Source organism: Scyliorhinus canicula, chromosome 1 (genome assembly GCF_902713615.1).
Source record: "Scyliorhinus canicula chromosome 1, sScyCan1.1, whole genome shotgun sequence".
In the NCBI taxonomy this organism is placed as follows: domain Eukaryota; kingdom Metazoa; phylum Chordata; class Chondrichthyes; order Carcharhiniformes; family Scyliorhinidae; genus Scyliorhinus; species Scyliorhinus canicula.
Genome location: NC_052146.1, coordinates 45,473,606 through 45,496,939, shown reverse-complemented (window position 1 = coordinate 45,496,939; position 23,334 = coordinate 45,473,606). Strand labels below are relative to the sequence as shown.

Below are 23,334 nucleotides of genomic sequence, written 5' to 3'. Positions count from 1 at the left end.
CTCACTGGGCTCTTAACATGGCATGTCAGTTACCTGTAGCATGTGAACGGCAAGCCCTGCTGGCCACCCCATATTGCCGGTGCCAAATTGGGAAGAGGCGGTATGGATCTGGGGTAGAGGCAAACCGGCGAGGAGTATTTTAGCTCCTCCCATCTTTGTTCCTAGCCTCAGCAGTGGTCCCAACACACTAAAATAGTATAATTGGTCCCAATTTATTTTCCATTGCACAATGCTACCAAAGGGTCATCCAGGCTCGAATCATTAGCTCCCTTCTCTCACCACAGATGCTGCTATACCAGCTGTGATTGTCCAGTATTTTCTGCTTTGTTTCAGATTCCAGCACCCGCAGTAATTTGCTTTTATCTCTCCAACCTTCCCCCAGTCACCTCAGACTTGATCCCATCTAGAAGACAAACCTTCTTCATTCCCACTGCTAGCCATCTACCTTCCCTCCTTGGTTCCCTCAGTAACGAAGGTGGAAGTGCCATCAGTCATCACATTCTCCTCCACAAAAGCCTATCCTAGATCCTTATTGTAAAATATTGTTATAATTCCAATTTCTTTTTCCTCAACCAAGTTTTTAAAACATGTAGTCGCCTCTTGAGCAAACACTAACTGCAATGCATTATCCCTCTTAACTTTCTGCATTCTTTTCTCAGAGTTGATCACAATGTGGAGATCTGGACTGGGGGGGGGGGGGGGGGGCACAGTAAGAAGTGGAGGCAGGTCACAAACACAGCAATATATAGGCAGAGACACAATTGCAAGATAACTAGAATCGTTGGTGGGAATTTGAATCTTTCCAGGTAAACAAGTCTTTACAGATACAAATAGTGCGAGTGGAATGAAGGATAATCACAGGTAATCCACTTCACCTGATGAAGGAGCAGCGCTCTGAAAGCTTGTGATTTCAAATAGACCTGTTGGACTTTAACCGGTGTTGTGAGACTTCTCACCATAGCTGATCACACCAGAGCTGTTCACAACAGACTGCTTAGTTCCATTCTTATTGTCTCATTATAGCTAGCACACCATGAATGACTTCACTTCCCACACCTGTACTTTTGCCCTAGCCTATACAGAGACCCTTGGCAGACAGCTTCCACTTACATGCTGATAACATTCACTTTTACCTGTTCAGTATTTACATTGACCCTTTTGCCACTTCTGTGCTGAAAGACCGTTTATCATCTAGTCTTGAATGAACCATAATTCCCTTCGAATAAAAGCAAAGCCATCAGGGCCTCACCACTGATGATGTCCCACCATCTCCCTTCCCCTTTTATCCACCCACACTCCCTCACTCATAGAATAGGGCTGAATCAGACGGTTTTAAACATTGTCATCCTATTTAACTTGGAAATGAACCTCGGAGCCCATATTCATTGACGACAGCTGTCTACTTTCACTTCTATATTATTTGGTTTCACCCATACCATAGACCCTCTGCTCCTGAAACCCTTCACTTATTCCTTTATGATCTTCAGTTTCAACTATTCGAATGCTTGCCAGAAAAGGCGCACATCCTGCAGGGTTTTCTAAATTTCATATTGTTGTTGAAAACTCACCGCTATTCTTAGAAGTCCCCCTATACCAAAAAGGGCCGACATTCTAAATGGTGAACAGGGATTCTCACTTCCTGACTCTTATGCAGGCTTCGGTAGGTGCTATTCAGGTCAAACTATTAAGTTATCCCCCGGTAAAACCCAGAAGATTTCATCAACTTACCACTTAGTAGTATCGATCCTGGTCCCGCATTGCTAAGTAAGTAGATTTTGGAATAACCACTGTTTCAGGTTAAAACTTTTAAGTTATTTTATTATATTTTGTTTCTTTTAAAAGATGCAATCACTGTCTTTACAGAAAAGTAAAAAGATTTTGCTTCTGGATTCTTCTGGTTGGTTGAAGGGACCTTCAGGCCCATCTTGACAATCAATTTTCTTTAAAGTCTGGTCTCCTTTAGATGTATTCGCTGATTAGCTCGGTTGCTATGTCTTATCGATCCCATGTACCGAGCTGTGAGAGCTGGTTCTGCTGGGTCGTCTCTGGGCTGATTCCTGAGCCGACTCTGCCTCCTCTTTAAATTCTGGTCTTCATTAGATGTATTAGCTGTTTTAGCTCTGTCCCTTTCCCATGACCGAGCTGATTGTAGGCTGACTCTGATACCTTCTCTCTTCCCCTTTCTCAGGGTTTATATATTTTTCTAAGTTATTAAGTTTTTATGACTTTATTGTAAAGTAACTTTTATTTCACTTGGATTATAAGAGGTACCTTTAATCTAAATTTTTCTAACACGACTAAGTATTCATTTTGACATGACCTCAGCTCATAGATCTCTGATTACATTGTTTCCTTTGTGATGTTCAAAATGCTTTGTGATATTCAAAAATGCTTTGGTTTCAATAGAGGTGTGAATTCTGGTTCCTATCATTTCTATAGTTTTATTTTTCAATTGTGTCCCCAGCTCATAATTTTGACTTTAAATTATGTTTCTTGTAGACTTTTAATTTACCTGATGTCAGCAGAGCTTCACATCTATATATTTGCCCCCCTAGTCATTCTTTTCTATCTGCTGATTTTACTTCAATGAAGGTGTGAATCATTGCTTTCAGCATAATGCTAAAAATCCACTTGGTTATAACTTGAAAGGTTTACATTTATCACCTAACTCAACTGAAACCCTCATCTATGCTTTTCCAGATGCTTACTAAGATGGTTAATTTCAATGAAGGTGTGAGCCATTGCTTTTAGCTTCATACAAAAATCCTGTTTGTTTGCTAAGCCTGTTTGGGAGAAGGAATCTGCATTTTATAATGCTGCTCTTTGCAGCTGTTGTTAACCCTTCGTGGGATCTTTCCCTGTATCCTCTCATGTTTCTCTCAGACCAGATATTGCCAGACTTCTACGTTTCAAATGACACATCTTTCCATATTTTCAATTACAATATCCTATTCTGCACCAAGTCACGTATACTGGCTCTTGATACTGCCTAATGCTTTGAGTTTAGAAATTACTCCCGTCACCCATGTAATCTCCTTCTCTGCTACAACCGACCCCGACTCCAAGCTCCTTTTATGCATCTCCCGGATCCTCTCCTCAGCTCATCACTGTAGGGCACACCTTCATCTGACTCTGCTCTAGGATTTCCTCCTGAAACCTCTATGACCTGCCTCTATTTCTTTAAGACCCACCTTGTAACCGAGCTCTTTGGTCAAAGTTTGGACACCCATTCTAACATTTCCTCTTTGTCTCAGGTCTGTGTTTCCCCACATGTCACAGAAGCAACTTGGGCTGTTTTTCCACATTAAATATATTACTGCAAATTGCCATTGTTGTACGCAATTTGCCAGTTCGTTCAGAAAAAGCCACGTATCTTTCAACTTTTCAAATAACTTGTTCTTTGGAGATGCTGGCAATCTGATTCCAACAGATGAGGGACACGAGCCCAAATTTTGACTGGTCTTCTATATTCAAACCTAAATTATCACCACTAGTAAATACTACCATCTGGGTTAGCCATCCAAATAGCTATTTATTGAGCAACACAGTCTGTGGAACATCTAACTTAAAATGTTCAATTACATTTTAGGTTGGTTTATAAGAAAGCAAACCTCAATTCCTACAGTTTTTCCCCATTTATTCCGAAACGTCCAGTAAATATGCCATCCCACATATAACAGATGATCAGATTTGACAGTATCCAAAAATCTGCAACAGAAATTCATTCCAAATATGATTGGCATAAAAAAAAACTACCCTCACAGAAAACAATCAATGCAAGGTTGGCAACATGTTTTTATCCATTTCTGAAACATCAAAAGCGGCAGCATTTAAAACAAATTACATTTATTTGGTATTATACAACAGTGCGTTCAATTTGTGAAATGCTCAGCTCCCAATGACATGCATCCTTTCATTTTTGTGGTTCTAATTTCCATATTAACAATGTTAAGAAAGAATAAAAATAGGCCAGGTGTGCTCAATTACTTTCGTCAGTAAGAGACAATTGTCGAGAATTCAAATTAGTCATAACAGCAGCAGTTAGTTGGTAGCCTGGCCACATTCTGCAAATCTATTATACATGCATTTGGCAAGTTATGACCAGCTATCATTTATTGTACAGCTTTCAATTTTTGTAACATGTAATAGAGTTATCCATTTATTCATCAGTCAACTGGTTATTGGAGAGATGCATTCCCTCAGTCTTTTAGCTGCAAACATGATTTACAGAATTGCCAAAGTTGCAATTATATTTTTGGTTGTTTTACAGATGAGCTTAAAACAGGCATCATTGCCATTTACATTTATAAAGATAAAATTCATAAACGACAGCACTTTGTTAATACTGAGCTAACGTAAGTGACACATTAAAAAGATTACCCAGTACATTAAAATACTCTTAATATTCATTTATGCTAAAAATCACTGTTGGCCCAATGAATTTTGAAACAAACAAGATCTTTTAATTGATACAAGAACTTTATGCGACATCAGAATGTCACATTTCTTTCAGTGGCAATGAAAAGTTGAAGTAGAACTAAAAGAAATCTGGTCTCACCAAAATAAAAGCTATACTTGAACAGTCTGTATTACCAGTCAGTAAACTCATATCATTTGTAGTGTCCCATATGTTGCAATGTAACAGTCATTCAGGTAAAACACCTCTTAGCCTAAAGTTTCAGTCCGCAGGTGGTGAGCCCAGGGATACTACTCAGCCAATCCATTACATTTTGGAAGAAAGGATTTTCCCAATTGCATATTTCACAAACAATGGCTCCCATTTTTATTTCCTTGTCCGACTGTGCTTCAGTTCTTCATTTTGCCTTCTTGCATTGATGGACAACATACCAGATTTGGTTTTGTGACGATCAAATGTCACAGATACCACAATAAAAATAATTAATGTCACACACTGAATGGCTGCTAGCAGGAAGAAATAGTAGTCCATATGACATTTGTTGATATTACCTGCAGGGGATGGGATGGGGGGTGGGGGGAGAAATCAGAAATAATTAACCTTTATAAAATTTTGACTAGATGCAAACTAAGAGGCAGTCACAATCAAACTGAACACAGGAAATTATCTTAATTTTAAAAAGCAACCACACTGAAAGAACACCAACTAGATTACTTTGATATTTTTATTCCGTAAACAGAATATTAAAACTGAAATTTGCAGTTTTTCGTGGCCTCAGAGTATGCCAAATCACCTTGTAGCTAATGAAGTACTTTTTATAGTCTGTTGACTGTTGAAGTGTACAACACGACATGACAGCCAATCTGCACACGGTAGTTTCCAATGACCCACAGTGTGATAATGATCAGATAATCAGTTGGTCAACTGTTTCATAATGCAAGCTGAACAATTTCACAAAGAAGGTGAATATTGAACTTAAATTTCTCTTGCACATTTAATTAATTGCATTGAAAATGGTGTTCCATCATCAATATTGTTGGGTAGTTAAAAGTGAAAAAAAAATAATGCTTTGTACTTCACACACGGGAATCTATTATTGTTTCCACTGTAGAATTCACACAAGAGGTCCTATTCATTGTTTAAGGTTAACAGCTCCTGAAATCACCCTGACATAACAGAGAAATATTTTAAGTATTTCAATGACTTCTTTAATCTTTCAAAAATATGGATTCCGGTTGTAAAAATCATCCAGAAAATGTTTAACAAAAGTGTGAATTCAACTTGGTATCATCAATAGCAGTTTGAAATTATTTCTCCCCCTTTCAGCTTTTTCGATTTTCTGGTCCTATCTCCTATCATTTCTTCCTCGAGCAGAAATACAGATGTCTTGCTCCTAGCTAGGTGTATTTTGCTCATGAGCAGCTGCTGGTGGATGTAGAAATGTTTGTTCAGTGATTTGTCCAAGAAAAATTTTCACTTTTCATTGCAACATCTATGAATTGAAATTCCCCAGTGGTTAGTGTTTTTATTCATAGAATTACTACAGTACAGAAGATGGCCATTCAGCCCACCAAGTCTGCAGTGGCCCTCTGAAAGACCACTGCACCCAGGTCCAATCACCCGCTCACCCTGCCCTAAGCCCATAATCGAACCCGCACACCTCTGGACACTACGGGTTCTGGTTTAGCTCACTCGGCTAAATCACTGGCTTTTAAAGCAGACCAAGCAGGCCAGCAGCACGGTTCGATTCCCGTACCAGCCTCCCCGGACAGGCGGCGGAATGTGGTGACTAGGGGCTTTTCACAGTAACTTCATTGAAGCCTACTCGTGACAATAAGCGGTTTTCATTTCATTTCATTTCACTAAGGGACAATTCAGCATGGCCAATCCACCTAACCTGCACATCTCTGGGCTGTGGGGGGAAACCGGAGGAAATTGTGATTGCAAATGCATTTGTAGCAAATTATAGCATTCACGGTTGAACCAAATCCATTAGAGAGACAGAGATTCAAAATAAATAAATATTTGCATTAATATAGCATTATTCATAATATTAAAAACTTGGGAAACGAGATTCAGCCGCACTGTAACAAAGCTCATATTGTATAATGAGGACACATAATATGCAAAATATAGAACAGCAAGCTTTTAATGATTTATCAAGTGGAAAATGTGATCATTCAAATTTGGTACGACAAAGACACTAGAAAATGTTGCTTTATGCTAGTGGCTTTTCATCAATTTTTTAAAAATAAACATTTTATTGAGGTATATTTGGTATAGTAACAACAACAAAATAAACAATATACATGAAACCATAAACATAGTGCAAAAGCCATTTACCTCTCGTACAGGTCCCACCCTTATTGAACCCCCACTCCAATCTAAACTACTCCCCCCACCCCCGCCCCCGGTCTGCTGATGATTAATTTCCCGCAAAGAAGTCGACGAACATTTGCCACCTAATGGTGACCCTCTCAGGGCAAACTTGATTTTCTCCAAACAGGGAAAGCTAGCCATGTCCGATAGCCAGGTCTCCGACTTCGGGGGCTTTGAGTCTCTCCAAGCTAATAGTATCCGTCTCCAGGCTACCAGGGAAGCAAAGGCCAGAACATCTGCCTCCTTCTCCTCCTGGATTCCTGGGTCTTCTGACACCCCGAAAATCGCCACCTCTGGACTCAGCGCCACCCTTGTTTTTTAACACCGTGGACATGACGTCCGCAAACCCCTGCCAAAATCCCCTAAGTTTTGGACATGCCCAGAACATGTGGACATGGTTCGCCAGTCCTCCCGCACATTTTGCGCACCTGTCCTCCACCCCAAAGAATCTGCACATCCCACTGTCATGCGAGCCCGGGGAACAACCTTAAATTGTATCAGGCTGAGCCTGGCACATGTTGCAGATGTGTTGACTCTACTCAATGCGTCTGCCCACAGACCATCCTCTATCTCGCCTCCCAGCTTCTCCTCCCACTTGCGCTTCAGCTCCTCGATCTGCGTCTCCTCCGACCCCATAAGCTCCTTATAAATGTCCGAGACGCTCCCTTCTACCCACCCTCTGGAAACTATCATCCTTGAATCCCCCTTAGCGGTAGGAATGGGAAGGTTGACACCTGTTTACGAAGGAAGTCCCGCACCTGCAGATACCTGAATTTGTTTCCCTTGCCAACCCAAACTTTTCCTCCAATGCCCTCATACTCGGAAAGCTCCCCTCTATGAACATATTCCCCCATCCTCTCAATCCCCACTCTCCATCAAAACCAGAACACCCCCGTCCATACTCCCCGGGGCAAACTGGTGATTATCACAGATTGGGGCCCAGACCGATGCTCCCACATGCCACCTCCACTGGCCCCAAACTCTCAGGGCTACCACCACCACTGGACTGGTGGGGTACTGTGCCGGCGGGAACGGCAGAGGAGCAGTTACCAACGCCCCCAAACTGGTGCCCTTGCATGAAGCCGCCTCCATACGCACCCGTGCCGACCCCTCCCCCACCACCCACTTCCTGATCATGGCTATATTAGCTGCCCGTAATAGTTGCTAAAATTTGGCAGCGCCAGCCTGCCCTCTCCCCGACTCTGCTCAAGCATTACTTTCCTTACTCACGGGGTCTTGCCCGCCCAGACGAAGCCCGTGATCACTCTGTTGACTTGCTTAAAAAAGGACCACGGAATAAAGATGGGGAGACACTGAAATACAAATATGAATCTCGGGAGGACCGTCATCTTCACGTTAGCACCCTCCCAGCCAGAGACAACGGAAGCGTGTCCCATCTCCGAAAATCGTCCTTCATTTGGTTCACCAGCCGGGCCAGATTCAATTTATGCAGCCGGTCCCATTCCTGTGCCACTTGGATACCTAGGTACCTAAAGCCTCCCTTTACTAACCTAAACGGCAGCTCTCCCAGTCGCCTCTCTTGTCCCCTCGCCTGGACCACAAACATCTTACTCTTTCCCATATTAAGCTTATACCCCGAAAACCGGCCAAATACCCCGAGAATGCTCATGATTTCTTCCATCCCCTCTGTTGGGTCCGAAAAGTACAAAAGCAGGTCATCTGCATAGAGCGAAACCCTGTGCCGCCCCCCCCCACCCCACCTCCCGGACCAGTCCTCCCCAGCCCCTCGAGGCTCTCAGAGCGATTGCCAACGGCTCTATAGCCACCGCAAACAACAGTGGGGAGAGGGGGCATCCCTGTCTCATCCCCCGGTGCAGTCTAAAATAGTCTGATGTTCTCCTACTCGTCTGTACACTTGCCACCGGAGCCTGATACAGTAATCTGACCCAGTCAATAAAGCCCCGCCCAAATCCGAACCGTCCCAGTATCTCCCACAGATAATCCCATTCTACCTGATCAAAAGCCTTTTCTGCATCCATTGTGATCACTACCTCCACCTCCCCACCTTCCGGGGGCATCATGGTCACATTTAACAGCCTTCTTACATTGGCCATCAACTGCCTGCCCTGAACAAATCCCGTCTGGTCCTCCCTAATGACGTCCGGAACACAATCCTCAATCCTGGAGGACAAGATTTTGGCCAACAACTTGGCATCTCCATTCAACAGGGAGATGGGCCTATAGGACCCACACATCTCCGGGTTCTTGTCCCACTTAAGAATCAGCGAAATTGTTGCCTGTGACATCGTTGGGGGCAACACCCCTCTTTCCCTTGCCTCATTGAACATCCTCAACAACACCAGCCCCAATATCCCCGAGAACATTTAATAAAACTCCACTGGGTATCCGTCCGGACCGGGGGCCTTACCTGCCTGTATGGCCTTCAAGCCCTCCACTATTTCTTCCAGCCTGATTCGGGCCCCCAGCCCTTCTACCCGCTCCCAGTCCACCTTTGGAAAATTCAGCCCCTCCAAGTGCCTCACCCCTCCTGCCCCATAGTGGGTTCCGATCTGTACAGCCTGCTGTAGAAATCCCTAAAGTCTTATTCACTCCTACTGAATCACCAACCAGGTTCCCATCTCCGTCCTTTACTTTCCCTATCTCCCCATTGCCTCCCTCTTCCTAAGCTGCTGTGCAAGCATTCTGCTGGCCTACTCTCCATGTTGATAGATCGCCCCCCCCCTTGCCTTTCTCAGCTGCTCCACCGCCCTCCCTGTGGTCAGCAAGCTAAACTCCGCCTGTAGCCTCCGCCGTTCCCTTAAAAGCCCTGCCTCTGGGGTCTCCACATACCTCCTATCAATCTGTAGTATCTCCTTAACCTGTCGATCCGTCTCTGCTCTGTCCACCTTCTCCCTATGGGCCCGGATCGAGATCAGCTCCCGCCTGACCACCGCCGCTGAAATTTCCCCCGTACCATTGACCTGCAGGTAGCTCTGAATACATTTCCTCAGTCGCTCGCACACCCCTTCATCCGCCAGAAGTCCCACATCCAACCTCCAGTGCAGGCGCTGGTTACTGTGTTTACTAACCTGCAGGTCAACCCAGTGCGGAGCATGGTCTGAGGTTGTAATCGGCAAGTACCCAGTGTCCACCACCCCAGCCAGCAAGGCCCTGCTCAAAATAAAGAAATCAATCCGGGAATACACTTTATGCACGTGCGAGTAGAAGGAGAACTCCTTCGCCGTCGGCTGCCCAAATCTCCAGGGATCCACACCCCCATCAGCTCCATGAACCCTCTTAGTTCCTTTGCCATTGCTGGCATCCTGCCCGTTTTCAAACTTGACCGGTCCAAGCCAGGGTCCATAACTGTGTTGAAGACCCCTCCCATGACCAACCTGTGCGAATCCAGATCTGGTATCTTCCCCAGCATCCTCTTTATAAACTCCACATCATCCCAATTTGGCGCATACACATTTACTAAAACCACCTGCACCCCCTCTAGCTTCCCACTGACCATAATGTACTGACCTCCCACGTCTGAGACTATTCTACCCGCCTCAAACACCACCCACTTATTGATCAGGATCGCGACCCCTCTAGTCTTTGAATCTAGTCCTGAGTGAAAGACGTGACTGACCCAACGTTTCCTCAGTCTAACCTGGTCCGTAACTCTAAGATGCGTCTCCTGCAACATTACCACATCCGCCTTCAATCCCCTAAGATGCGTGAACACACGTGCCCTTTTGACCGGCCTATTTAACCCTCCCTTTTTTTTAAGCCCGCCTCCAGCCTGTGCCTCTGCGCCTCCACCGGTCCATCCCCAGGCAGCCCCCGCCCCCAACCTCAGCCCAAGTCCTTCCCTCGTCAGCAGAACATTCACCCCCCCAGTAACAACACCCTGTAACCCAACCCCTTTACTAAACCAAACACATGCACACCCCCACTGCGCTTCCAGGAGCTAGCTTGCCCAGCTAGCTTGGTGGCCCCCATCCCTGGCGCCAGATAGTTTCCCACCTATTGTGTCCCCCCCCCCCCCCCCACTGCTCATACAAACAACAAACTCCAACATCAAACAGTCCCCTCACAATTGCCCAACAGGAAAACACCAAGATCAAAACAAGCACACCTCCATCCCCCAACGGTGCAAATGAAAACCGTAACTCACTCAGCTCTACTGCTGGTTCCAAATCAATGCAAGCGGCATCACAAACATCTTCCATGAAACGCAAAATGAGAAACTTTTTACAAAAACAGAGAAACAAAAAGAAAAAACAAAAACATTAACGTTGCAGCCAAGTTCAAAAGTTCTTAATCCATCACCAACCCTTTCTTTTTTGCAAAGTCCAATGCGGCCTCAGACGACTCGAAGTAGAAGTGTTGATCCTCATGCGTGACCCAGAAACGGGCTGGGTATAACAGTCCAAACTTCACCTTTTTCTTAAAAAGGATCGACCTGATCTGGTTGAAGCCTGCTCTCCTCCTGGCCACCTCTACACTCAGGTCCTGGTAAACCCGCAGGATGCTATTGTCCCATTTACAGCTCTGTGTCTGCTTGGCCCACTGTAGAATGCACTTCATATCCGAGACCCTGTGGAATCTCACCACCATTGCCCTCGGAGGGGTCTCCCATTCGCGGCTTCCTCGCGAGTGCTCTGTGAGCCCTATCCACCTCCAAGGGCCGGGAGAATGCCCCATCCCCCAGCAGCTTCACAAACATGTCTGCGATGTATGCCCCAGCGTCCATTCCTTCGGACCCCTCCAGGAGCCCGATGATTCTTCAGTTCTGCCAGCGGGACCTATTTTCTAGGTCCTCCACCTTCTTCAGGAGCTTCTTCTGCTGGTCCCTCAGCATCCTCATCTCCAGCTCCACCGCAGTCTGATGTTCCTCCTGCTCAGTCAGCGTCTTCTCCACCTTTTGGATCGCCCAATCATGGGCGTCCAATCTGTGCTCCAACCGCTCAATCAACTCTTATCGGGTCCAAGCAGTCCCGTTTCTGAGTAGCAAAGTCTTCCTGAATTACTTGCATCAGCTGCTCCATAGACTTCTGGGTCGGCAAGTCAGAGGTCCGAACCTCCGCCATGCTGTCTTCTGTTGCAGCCACAGCCCAAGCCTTCTCCATCTTTTTGGTTCTGCCCTTATGAACACTTGTTGTCCTTCTCTCCATGCACCGAAGTGGGAATTCAGTAAACAATTGCCACTAACATCCGTTTTACAATTCAAGTCCGGTAGAAAAACGGGGGAAAGGTCCAAAAGTCCGACCAGAGTGGGGGCCACCAAATGTGCAACGTACTCCTTCATAGCCGCCACCGGAAGTCGGCTTTTCATCAATGTTGAGAAATTTAAGATCTCTGTTGCTTTATTCCTTTTTTGTTGTTGAATCAACTGTAATCATTCAGCACCACGAAACATGGTACAATTAAATCTAACCATCTGTATATTTTTGATGAACAATACTCAAGGCAAAGCACCATTAGAGCTTTCAGCAAAGCACTTTGGAATAGATCCACCTTCCTTTCAGAGACTAGCATGGGAAAAGGACATATGCAGGCCATTTAGAATACCAATCACTTTCAACACGGTGATTTAAAGATGCAATTAGAACATAGAGCACAGAACAGTACAGCACAGAACAGGCCCTTCGGCCCTCGATGTTGTGCCGAGCAATGATCACCCTACTCAAACCCACGTATCTACCCTATACCCGTAACCCAACGACCCCCCCCCCCAACCTTACTTTTTAGGACACTACGGGCAATTTAGCATGCCCAATCCACCTAACCCGCACATCTTTGGACTGTGGGAGGAAACCGGAGCACCCGGAGGAAACCCACGCACACACGGGGAGAACGTGCAGACTCCACACAGACAGTGACCCAGCCGGGAATCGAACCTGGGACCCTGAAGCTGTGAAGCATTTATGCTAACCATTATGCTACCCATAGTTTGAGATAACCTGAAATGTAAGTATGCCTTCATTGTTCGGCATAAAAGCAGGAAAAAAGAAAGAATGTTGAAGACTGTTTTTTTAATATGCATTTCAACAGTACCTGGGATTTATTTTGTGTGAAATTATAATTCTTAGCAGTTCTGTGACAATTTAGGAGATTTCTCTGATATATTTTTATGACTTTTGGCAAATGAGTTTTTAAAAATTGGCTGCAGCATGTTTATGGTAAGGTACCAATAGGAAAATGGCTACTGATGGATGCTTTGCATCAAAGTCTAGAAAACTGTTGAACCTAAGCAAAGAACAAAGGTGAAGATTTCAGGTCATAGGAGACTCACTTAGCTAACAGATATTTGTTTTTCCTTCATGAGCACAGACTAAGGTTGTTGGAAGAAGACCAAATTCTCAGTGCATTAATAGACAAACAAAAGTTGAATTAGAAATCTTTTAGTTATGTGACAAGAATACAAAATGTCAGCAAGTCAATAACTGATAATTGGTGCCTTTTTTTTTCTGCACATGAAACTACAGAACTACTCTCAAATCAGTGGGAAATTCCCATTGATATCATACACCAGAATGAGTGAAGATGATTTAGTCAATGTGGCATGGTAATCTAGGATAGACCATGTCTGTAGGTTTCTTTCTTCCTGGGATATAAATCCTATTTGTGTATGACTAAACAATTAAAACACTAGCATAATATAGAATCAAATAAAGTTGATCAAACACTATTTTTCTTTAACAAATCTATGCTAGTTTTTCTTAATTAATCCACATTTGTACTATGATCCTGGACCAGGCCTCAACACTTGCTGGGATACAGGACAGGAACACCAATATTTTTTTTAAATTTGTAAAACTGTGAGAAAAGGATACTTTGCTCCAGAAGTGATTCCACTCCAAAATAGGGATATGGTACATTAAAACAAACTTTATTATTAACACAGTATTAAAATACCGTTTGTACATCACAGATATAACTTACAATTACCAGTTAAACAACGCTGAACAATTAAAGAAAACACCAACTTCTGATTGATACATTCTTTATCTCCAATCAAGCAAGACCCATCACAGATCATAAATTACTTTTAAATAGTTAGCAAACACAGGATTACATGCCAAACCTTTGGATAGAGATCTTTTGAGACACTGCTTGGAGAGAGAGATCCGGTCAGATTAATGTTGAATCTCTGACAGCCTTCTGCAGAAGCTGCTGTTCAGCTCACAGCCAAAACTGATCTAAACAGCTGCCTGCTATAGCCCTGGTTCCTCCCATTAATTACATTATTCCCCTTCCACTCAAATCCCATTACCTATTTCCTTAAATTTAAATGCAAATGTCTTGAATTATCTACTCTCCAGACAATTCCATAAATCATAACAAGACACCATTAGGCCTCTCTTTGTAAACATATACAGATTGGAAAGACTGTTGATCTCACTTTTACGATATCTTAATTATACCTCCTCCAGCCACAAAGTCTGGCTGCCTTTCAAACCAGGATTTTTAAAAAAAACTACTGCCGCAGATACATACACACGCTAACCTAGGCTTTTAAAAACATTACTGCACCAGATACATATAATACATTGGGTGCAATCTAACCAAAAAATATCAATTCTGGGCAGGATTAGAGGAGTTGTTCCCAGCACTTCTCGCGCTGAGAACAGCCCCGCTATCTAATGGCATTCTTTTCTGGGCCCCAGTGCAGAGCTTCTCAGTGCAGGAAAAGAAATACCGATCTCTTGATCCCCCGAACAACCCTAACTCACCTATTGTGGGTCCTCGAGCCCTCTGCATCCCACCTCAGAAGGCAAAAAGCCAAATGGGTACACTGGCACTGCCATCCAGGCACTGTCAGCCTGGAACCCAGGCAGTGCCAGGATCTGAGAGTCTGGGTCCCGCTCATTGTAGGTGGGATCCTGAACATGTCGTCTCACGAGATCTGGTTAGATCTTGCGAGGCGTAACGGCCATCGGGAATCCCGGGAGAGACCTCTCCCAGCATCTACCAACCATGTCCCGTCCGAATTCAGGGCAGGATGCAGGCGATAAATTGCACCCACTGTATATACCAATTTCTTACATTCACAAGAATACAATCTTTACTCTCAAAAGTAGGCAACAAAGTTACTGTGAAAAGCCCCTGGTAGCCACATTCTGGCGCGTGATATATTTTTATGACTTTTAGCAAATGAGTTTTTAAAAATTGGCTGCAGCATGTTTATGGTAAGGTACCAATAGGAAAATGGCTACTGGTGGATACAGAGGGAGAATTCAGAATGTTCAAATTACCTAACAGTATGTCTTTCGTGACTTGAGAGGGGAAACCGGAGCTCCGGGAGTAAACCCATGCAGACACGGGGAGGACGTGCATACTCCACACAGACAGTGACCCAAATTACAAATCTAACCTGGGACCCTGGAGCTATGAAGCAACAGTGCTCACACTTGTTCAAGTGACTGTTAATTTTGTGAGATAATAGTTTTGAAAAGCTTTCCCAGAATAAGAAGTTAAACTGACTGACCTAGAGTTAATGGGTTAATTCTTAAAGCTTTCTTCAGAATGGGTGTGGCAATTACAATTCTCCAGTACTCTGACACCATCCTTGTATTGGAGGATCAGAAGATTATGGTCAGTTCCTCTGCAGTTTCCAGCCTTACTGGTGACTTCCATCCATACATCTCCCAGTGCCTTCTGATCTGGACCTGGTGACTCAACTTTTAAGTACAGCCAATCTTTATCAATGTTTAAGTACAGCCAATCTTTCTAATATCTCCTCTTGCTCAATCTCTAGCCCATCCATTATCTCAACCACACCCTCTTTCACTATGACTTTGCTACTGCCTTCTTGCTTGATAAAGACAGATGCAAACTACTAAGTTAGTGTCTCAACAACGTCCCCTACCTAAATATCCTCTTTGGTCCCCAAATAGTCCCACTTCTGCTATTAACACCCAATACTATGTATACGTCGATAGAAGACTTATGTTAGCTGCCAGTCTACCGTACTCTGTCATTGCTTTTTTTAAAAAAAAAAATGTCCTCTTTGAATTTTCTATATTGAATCTGGTTCTCACTTGCATTGAAAACTGCACCTATCGCTGGCCCCTTATCCAGCACAACCGGTTCAACACTATCTCCCCCCCACCCCCCCCACAGTACAAATCCAATCCTATTTCCAGTTCTGTAACTTTGATAAAATGTCATCCAGAATTGAAGCATTCTTTCTCCACAGATACTAGCTCAATTCATTCTCCACAGATTCTGTCAGATCAACGGAGATTGTCCAGTAATTTCTGCTCTAATTTAGACTTTATTGTAGTCACTCTTACTGTAATCCCACTTAATGCCTTATTCAGTGGATGTCTTTCCCAATTCTTTGTGTGCCTTGTTTTATATTCCCCATGGTTTCTATCCCCTGCCAAGTTATTTAAAATTCTCCCCAATAGTGCATTCAAACTGTCCTGCAATTGCTTGCACTGCTACCTCATGGCTCCGCGGACCCGGGTTCCATCCCGGCCCCGGGTCATTGTCCGTGTGGAGTCTCACCCCCACAATCCAAAACAACGTGCAGGGTAGGTGGATTAGCCACGCTAAATTGTCCCCTAAAAAAAAGGACATTGCTCGCAAGAGGGTAGCAAGAGAAAGGTTTGGTCCATTGAAGGGTATAGGAGGGAATCTATGTATGGAACCAGAGGAAATGGGAGAGATACTAAATGAATACTTTGCCACAGTATTCACCAAAGAGAAGGACTTAGTGGATGAGGAGTTTAGGATAGAGTGTGTAGATATTCTGAGTCTTGTTGATATTAACAAAGAGGTGTTGGGCATCTTAAAAAGCATTAAAGTAGATATGTCCCCAGGGCCAGATGGGATCTCCCCTAGAATACTGAGCGAGGCAATGGAGGAAATTGCTGGGGCCTTGACAGTCACCGTTGTATCCTCATTGGCTACAGGTGAAGTTCAGGAGGACTGGACAGTAGCCAATGTTATTTCATTGTTTAAGAAGGGCAGTAGGGATAATCCAGGAAATTATAGGCCGATGAGCTTTATGTCAGTGGTTGGGAAATTATTGGAAAAGATTCTTAGAGTTAGGATTTACTCACATTTCAAAACAAATGGACTTATTAGTGCTGGGTTTTGTGAAGGGGAGGTCATGCATCACTAATTTGATTTAAGTTTTTCGAGGAAGTGACAAAGATGATAGATGAGGGAAAGGCAGTAGATGTTGTATACATGGACTTCAGCAAAACCTGTAGCACCTCATGATAGACTGATGCAAAAGATGTAGTCACATGGGATCAGAGGACAGCTGGCAAGTTGGATACAGAACTGGCTTGGGCACAGAAGACAGAGGGTAGCAGTAGAAAGGTGCTTTTCTGAATGGAAGGCAGCGACTAACGGCATTCCACAGAGATCAGTTCTGGGGCCTTTGTTGTTTGTGGTGTATATAAATGATTTGGAAGAAAATGTAGCTGGTACGTTTGCAGACGACACAAAAATTTGTGGAGTTGTGGATAGTGAAGAGGATTGTCAGAGGATACAGCAGAATATAAACTGGTTGGAGTCATGGGCGGAGAAATGGCAGATGGTGTTTAATCCGGACAAGTGTGAGGTAATGTACTTTGAAAGGTCCAATGCATGTAGGAATTACACAATAAATGGTAGAACTCTTGCGAGTACCGACAGGCAGAGAGATCTAGGCGTGCATGTCCACCAATCACTGAAAGTGGAAATGCATGTATCATAGAATTATAGTGCAGAAGGAGGCCATTCGGCCCATCGAGTCTGCACCGGCCCTTACAAAGAGCACCCTACTCAAGTCCACGTATCTACTCTATCCCCGTAACCCAGCAACCCCCACTTATCCTTTATGGACATTAAGGGCAATTTAGCATGGCCAATTCACCGAACCCGCACATCTCTGGGCTGTGGGTGGTCAAGAAGGCAGACAGCATGCTGGCTTTCATCGGTCAGGGCATTGAATATAAAAATTGCCAAGTCACGTTGCAGCTGAACAGAACTTTAGATAGGTCTCATTTGGAATATTGTGTACAATTCGGGTCGACACACTACCATAAGAATGTGGATGCTTTTGAGAGGGTACAGAAGTGGTTTATGAGGATATTGCCTGATATGGAGGGCATTAGCTATGAGGAGAGGCGAGATAAACTCGGTCTGTTCTCACTGGAATGACGGAGGTTGAGAGGGGTCCTGTTGGAGGTCTACAAGATTATGAGTGGCATGGACAGAGTGGATAGTCAGATGCTCTTTCCTAGGGTAGAAGTACTGGGGGACATAGTTTTAAAGTGCGTGGGGAAAAGTTTAGAATAGATGTGCGAGGCAAGTCTTTTTACACAGAGGGTGGTAAATATATGCAACACGCTCCCAGGGGAGGTGGTGGGAGCAGGGACGATAGCGGCATTTGAGGGGAATCTTGACAAATATATGAATAAGGTGGGAATGAAAGGATACGGACTCCGTAGTGCACGCGGTTTTAGTTTAGGCAGGTACCATGGTCGGTGCAGGCCTGGAGGGCCGAACAGGGCCTGTTCCTGTCCTGTATTGTTCTTTGTTCTGTTCAGGTGCAATGTGTCCACCCTGTACAGATCACATTGCCCCCAGTCCCAATGCTCTAAAGTCCTTCCTCCTCCATCATCTCTCCGGCCACACATTCAACTGCTCTACCCTTTGATTTCGGTAAGCACTGGCAGTAATCAAAAAGTTACTAACCTTCAAGATCCTGCTTGCCAGTTTCTTTTCTAGTTCCCCAAAATATGCCTCAAGGACCTCATTCCTCTTCCAATCTCTGTTGTTGGTACTGATAGGGACCAAGACTGTTGGCTGTTTACCCTCCACCCTCGGGAGCGCTCTGAAATTTCTCAATGCAGCTTTGATTCTGCCACCAGCAAGGCAACATACCATTCTATATTTACATCTGCAGCCACAGAACTGCCCATCGGCACCTCTAACTGAGAAGCCCGAATAACTACTGCTTTTCCATTCTTCCTCCTGCAGCCCTACCACCTTAAAAGCCCTGAACAGCTGAGCCAGCTGTGATGCCATGAACTTGGCTCTGGCTGCACTTACCAAAGGAACCACCATTTTCAGAATTGAATAACATTGGGGAGAGAGATAGATGCACTCAAGGAACTCCTGCAATACTGCCTGATCATTCTTGATTGCCGAGCATTCCACCCATTCCATATTTGCATGCAAAATCTTAAACTGTGGGGTGAGCAGATCTAGCAACTTGCTAAGCATGAAGCATACAGCCTCCCAAATGCACCTCACTGACACCAGCTGCTGCTCAAGCTTCGAAATCCGGTGCTCGAGCTGCTCTTGTAACAATATTTCCTACATATGCATTTATCAAAGACATGAAAAGTGTTCTGGAGTTCTTGCATGGAACAGGACGTGCATGTCGCAAGACTGAGATGCTTTGCCATGTCTCTGTTTATTACATTTGTTATGTGCCAGGGTTTAGAGAACCCCAAAGTATATCATGGAGTTCACCTGACCCACAACTTTTAATAGATTGTGGTATGGGGAGCACATGGCCCACTCTACAGGTGTGGTACAGCAGAAATGGAAGAGTATTTTTTAAAGCAAAACAATGTTTATTCTATGAACTCAAGTTAACTTTTTAAAAAACATCTTAGCAACCATTAATTCAAATACAACCCACAAAGAATACATTAAGTAATCCTTAATAACTTCCCAAACAATATGCAGAAGACGGAAGAAACACCTTTTAACAGAAGCACGCTAGGTTTACATTCACTATTGAGAACATTTATAATTCAGAATTCACCAAATGATGAAGAGATAGTATTTTTATGGCAGAGAGATCAACAGTACACCTGCTCTGTTTGGCTTCAGCTCCAACACAAAATGAAACTAAAACACACCCTGCAGGAAACAGCCTAAAACGAAAGTAAAAAGCTGACAAACAGCCCAGCTCCACCCACACTCTGACATCACTGATAAACACCCATTTCTTAAAGATACAATTCTTAAACACCCATTTCTTAAAGGTATTCTCACATGACACATTATTAACTGACTTATTAGAAATAAACGTAAGGCTTAAATAATCTATTAATCAGTCACTTCCCTTGTGCTATCATTTTAGGGGATTTCAAATAACAGTATTCTAGTTGCAGAGCTGCCTCAACGCCTACATTGGTTCCTGTTTAATTAATTTAATGAGGGCACGGATTCAAATACATTTAGGCAACTTAACACAACTTATTCTGGTGTCCTTTAAGCCTACTAAGATGTGACATTAATGATCAGCAGCAGCTCCTATCTGATGAATAAGCAGGTTTTTAATCAGTTGAGCAATCACTCTAATTTTTCTTTCATTCATTTTACAGGATGTAAGCATCACTGGCTGGGCCAGCATTTATTGCCCATCCTTAACCGCCCTCCATTTCAGAAGGCATTCGAGACTCAACCACATTGCTGTGGATCTGGAGTCACACGGAGGCCAGAACAGGCAAGGACAGCATATTTTCTTCACTAAAGGACATTAATGAACCAGTCAATCGACAATGTTTTCATGTTCATTTTAATTCCAGATTTTTGTTGAATTCCAATTTCATCATCGGCAGTGGTGGGATTTAAACCCGAGTCCCCAGATCTTGCTCTGGGTCTCTGCAAGTATGACCAGGCAAGTTAGTAAGGGGGTTACTTGATTTAGTATTCTTTGCTAAAATACTAGAGTAACCATACAGAACAGGACCATATAATGGAACGGCTCAAAGAATTTTGCACAGAAGTAATGAATGCAAAATTGCCATCACTTTTGGAAAATAGCAACAGCTGCCATCAGTTTATAATGGAAATCAACAGAAAACTGCACAAGAAGATCGGTTTCTGTAATCTAAATTTTAAGATTCCCCTTCTCAGACATAAAATAGCAATAGGCATCTATTTGCCTGTGGGTAGAATGGCATTCATCTGCAAATTGGAACAATACGAGGCTGATTTTTCTTCCACATCAGGCAATAAATTTAGAAGGAAAGCAGCAGAGATAGAGGCCAGGCACATCGAATAATAAGTGCAATTACATGAATCCCTCTGGGTATGCACAGACATGTGGCTTTTGTCAAAACCAATTACCCAATTACGTCAACCCAAGTCTAGAAATGGCTGAAAGTCCTATTCACCAGCAAAACAAAAATGCCAAAGCTTTAGACGTTTTGATTTTTCATATTCAACAGTAAACATGCAAGTTAGACCATGTGTGATCATCTGATGCACTGGTTTATTTGCAATTCAATATCCTTAGTTAGATTGTAAAACTGGATACTGCTCCTTATTATTGTACCAGATTATACAATAGATTAAACGGAGAATGAGAATTGGCTCTCATCATTCACATCAGTGACAGCGGCCCACAAAGTTTTGAGAGCTTTAGAGCACAGGCATGCTCTAATCAGCGTCTAATTTAGACGGTCACCCCCACAGATTATCTGTGAGCAGGCCAAGAAACAGTGAGCTCCTCTAATGAATCAAGTTCAAAAAGCCTCACTGAGATAGAGTCTTAAGTCAGGAAGTACAAAGTAGTAAATATAAAGCAAAATAAAGGTTGTTAATCCTATTTTAGTTTCCAGGGAGAGATAAAAGAGACAGAAGTTTTTTTAAAAAAATGTTTAATTTTTAAAAAATCTCCAAAATTAATTATCTTCTGAGGGAATAAAACACCACATATTGCAATATTAATTTTCAAAAGGTCAGAGAATTTGTATGGCAGGGATCAGCATTTATTTTAAGATCACTTACTCCTGAATACGACCCTGACTTTTTTTGCCATCTCTCCCAGCTCCTCCATAGGATCCACAAACTGGCCTACCCTGATAAACCTATCATTTCAGCCCATTCCTGCCCTTTTGAATTGATTCCTTCCTATCTTGATTCTCCTTTTTTCTTTCCCATCCTGACTCTTCGATGCCTTCCATAACTTTATCAGTTTCCTGGTCCTAACCGTCTCCTCTTCACAATGTATGTCCAATCTCCACATCTCCGTCTTCAATCAGTCTCTACCCACTACCTGGCTGAACCTGTTCCCACATTGAACAGCAACTTCTTTAACCCTACTCACTTCTTCTAAATAAAGATATTACTATGTGTTTCTGCACAGGCCTTAGCTATGCCTGCCTTCTTTTGGAACATTCCTTGTTGCAGTTCTACCTAGACTACTACTTTTTTTGGTGTACTGATGACAATACCATTTCCTGCTCTCATCCAGAACTAGGAATATTTGATTGACACTTCTTCCGAATTTCACCCTTCCCTCACCTTCACATGGTCTATTTCTGATACTTCCCTTCCTTGACTTCTCTTTCTCCATTTCTGGGGACAGGCAGTCAAACAACATTTACCGTAAGCCCAATGACTCGCACAGATATCTCAACTACAGCTATCTCAACTCCACTTCCTCACACTTTGCTTCCTGCAAGGACTCTATTCCATTCTCCCAGTTGCTGCATCTGTTCTGATATTCTATATCAGTGCTTGGGATAGGTCTTTTCCAACCCCCATTATGATTGACATGGCTCTTGACAATACCCATCCTTTCTTGTACTTTCTCACCTCTTACCATCCTTCCCAGAACCTCAGTTGGATTCCCCTTCTGCTCATCTTCCACCCCACCTGCATCCAAATTCAAAAGATCGACCTCTACCATTTCCACCATCTCCAGCGTGATGCTGCCACCAGGCATATCTTCCTTTCCCCTCTCAGTATCTTGAAGGGACCCTTGCCTCTGTGACCCTCGATATTTAACATAAGTGGGGCTCTTAACACTGCCCATCCTCCCGTTCACTGCTTTCTTCTCCCAAACCCTCACTGTGAACGAGGGCTCGGGCGACGGGCAGGAAACAATTTATAGAGCAAGAGCAGTTTCGATTTGTAGCTTTGCAGAGGTAAGTCGAAAGCTGGGGATGCGGCGACCGGGAAGATCAGGGGCTAGAAGAGGCCATTCCAAAATGGTGATCAGATCATGCAACCCCACATCACACCCAGTGCAAAAGGACATTTAAACAAAATTTCCACTCCAAGGATTAACCACCCCATTAACTGACTGGCATTAAATGTAAAAGATTTAAAGTGGGGCAACGTAAAGCGAGGACTTACTTCACATTTTTAACATTCAGTTCTGATAAATGGTCATCAATCTGACATGCTAACTCTGTTCTCCATAGAGGCTGCCTGACCTGCTGGATATTTCCAGCATTTTCTGGCAGCATTTCAGATTTACAACATCTCTAGTATTTTCCTTCTATAATTATTTTGGGTCATTAATGTACTTAGAAATTGAGCAACATCTTGACTCATACAAAAAAAATGAATAAATGAAATCACATTAACCTACGCTGCATTAAATAGAATACTTCAACTCCTGACATCATGCATTAAACCAAGGGGGCAATTATTTCAGTTAGTTGAATTTATTGGTTATTAAAATAATCCAATCCTATTGCGGGAAATGCTTGCTACCTGAAAATGCATACACGACCTAGTACAGATAAAGATGCAATTCTTACAAAACCTTTGATTTATTTTCTGTATCCTACCAGCCTTTGGGATTTATGGAAATATTGCACAGCATT

At 43.4% G+C, this 23,334-nt stretch overlaps 1 protein-coding gene across 1 annotated transcript in view; it reads right to left on the bottom strand.

Annotated features, from left to right (window-relative positions):
• Positions 1-3,770: 3,770 nt before the first annotated feature.
• slc15a4 (solute carrier family 15 member 4) overlaps positions 3,771-23,334 on the bottom strand; it is a 122,665-nt gene continuing 103,101 nt past the window's right edge. The window contains exon 8 of the mRNA XM_038790263.1: positions 3,771-4,968. Coding sequence (XP_038646191.1) covers positions 4,784-4,968 — 185 coding nt within the window. The 3' untranslated portion in view covers positions 3,771-4,783. The remainder of the gene's footprint in view (positions 4,969-23,334) is intronic.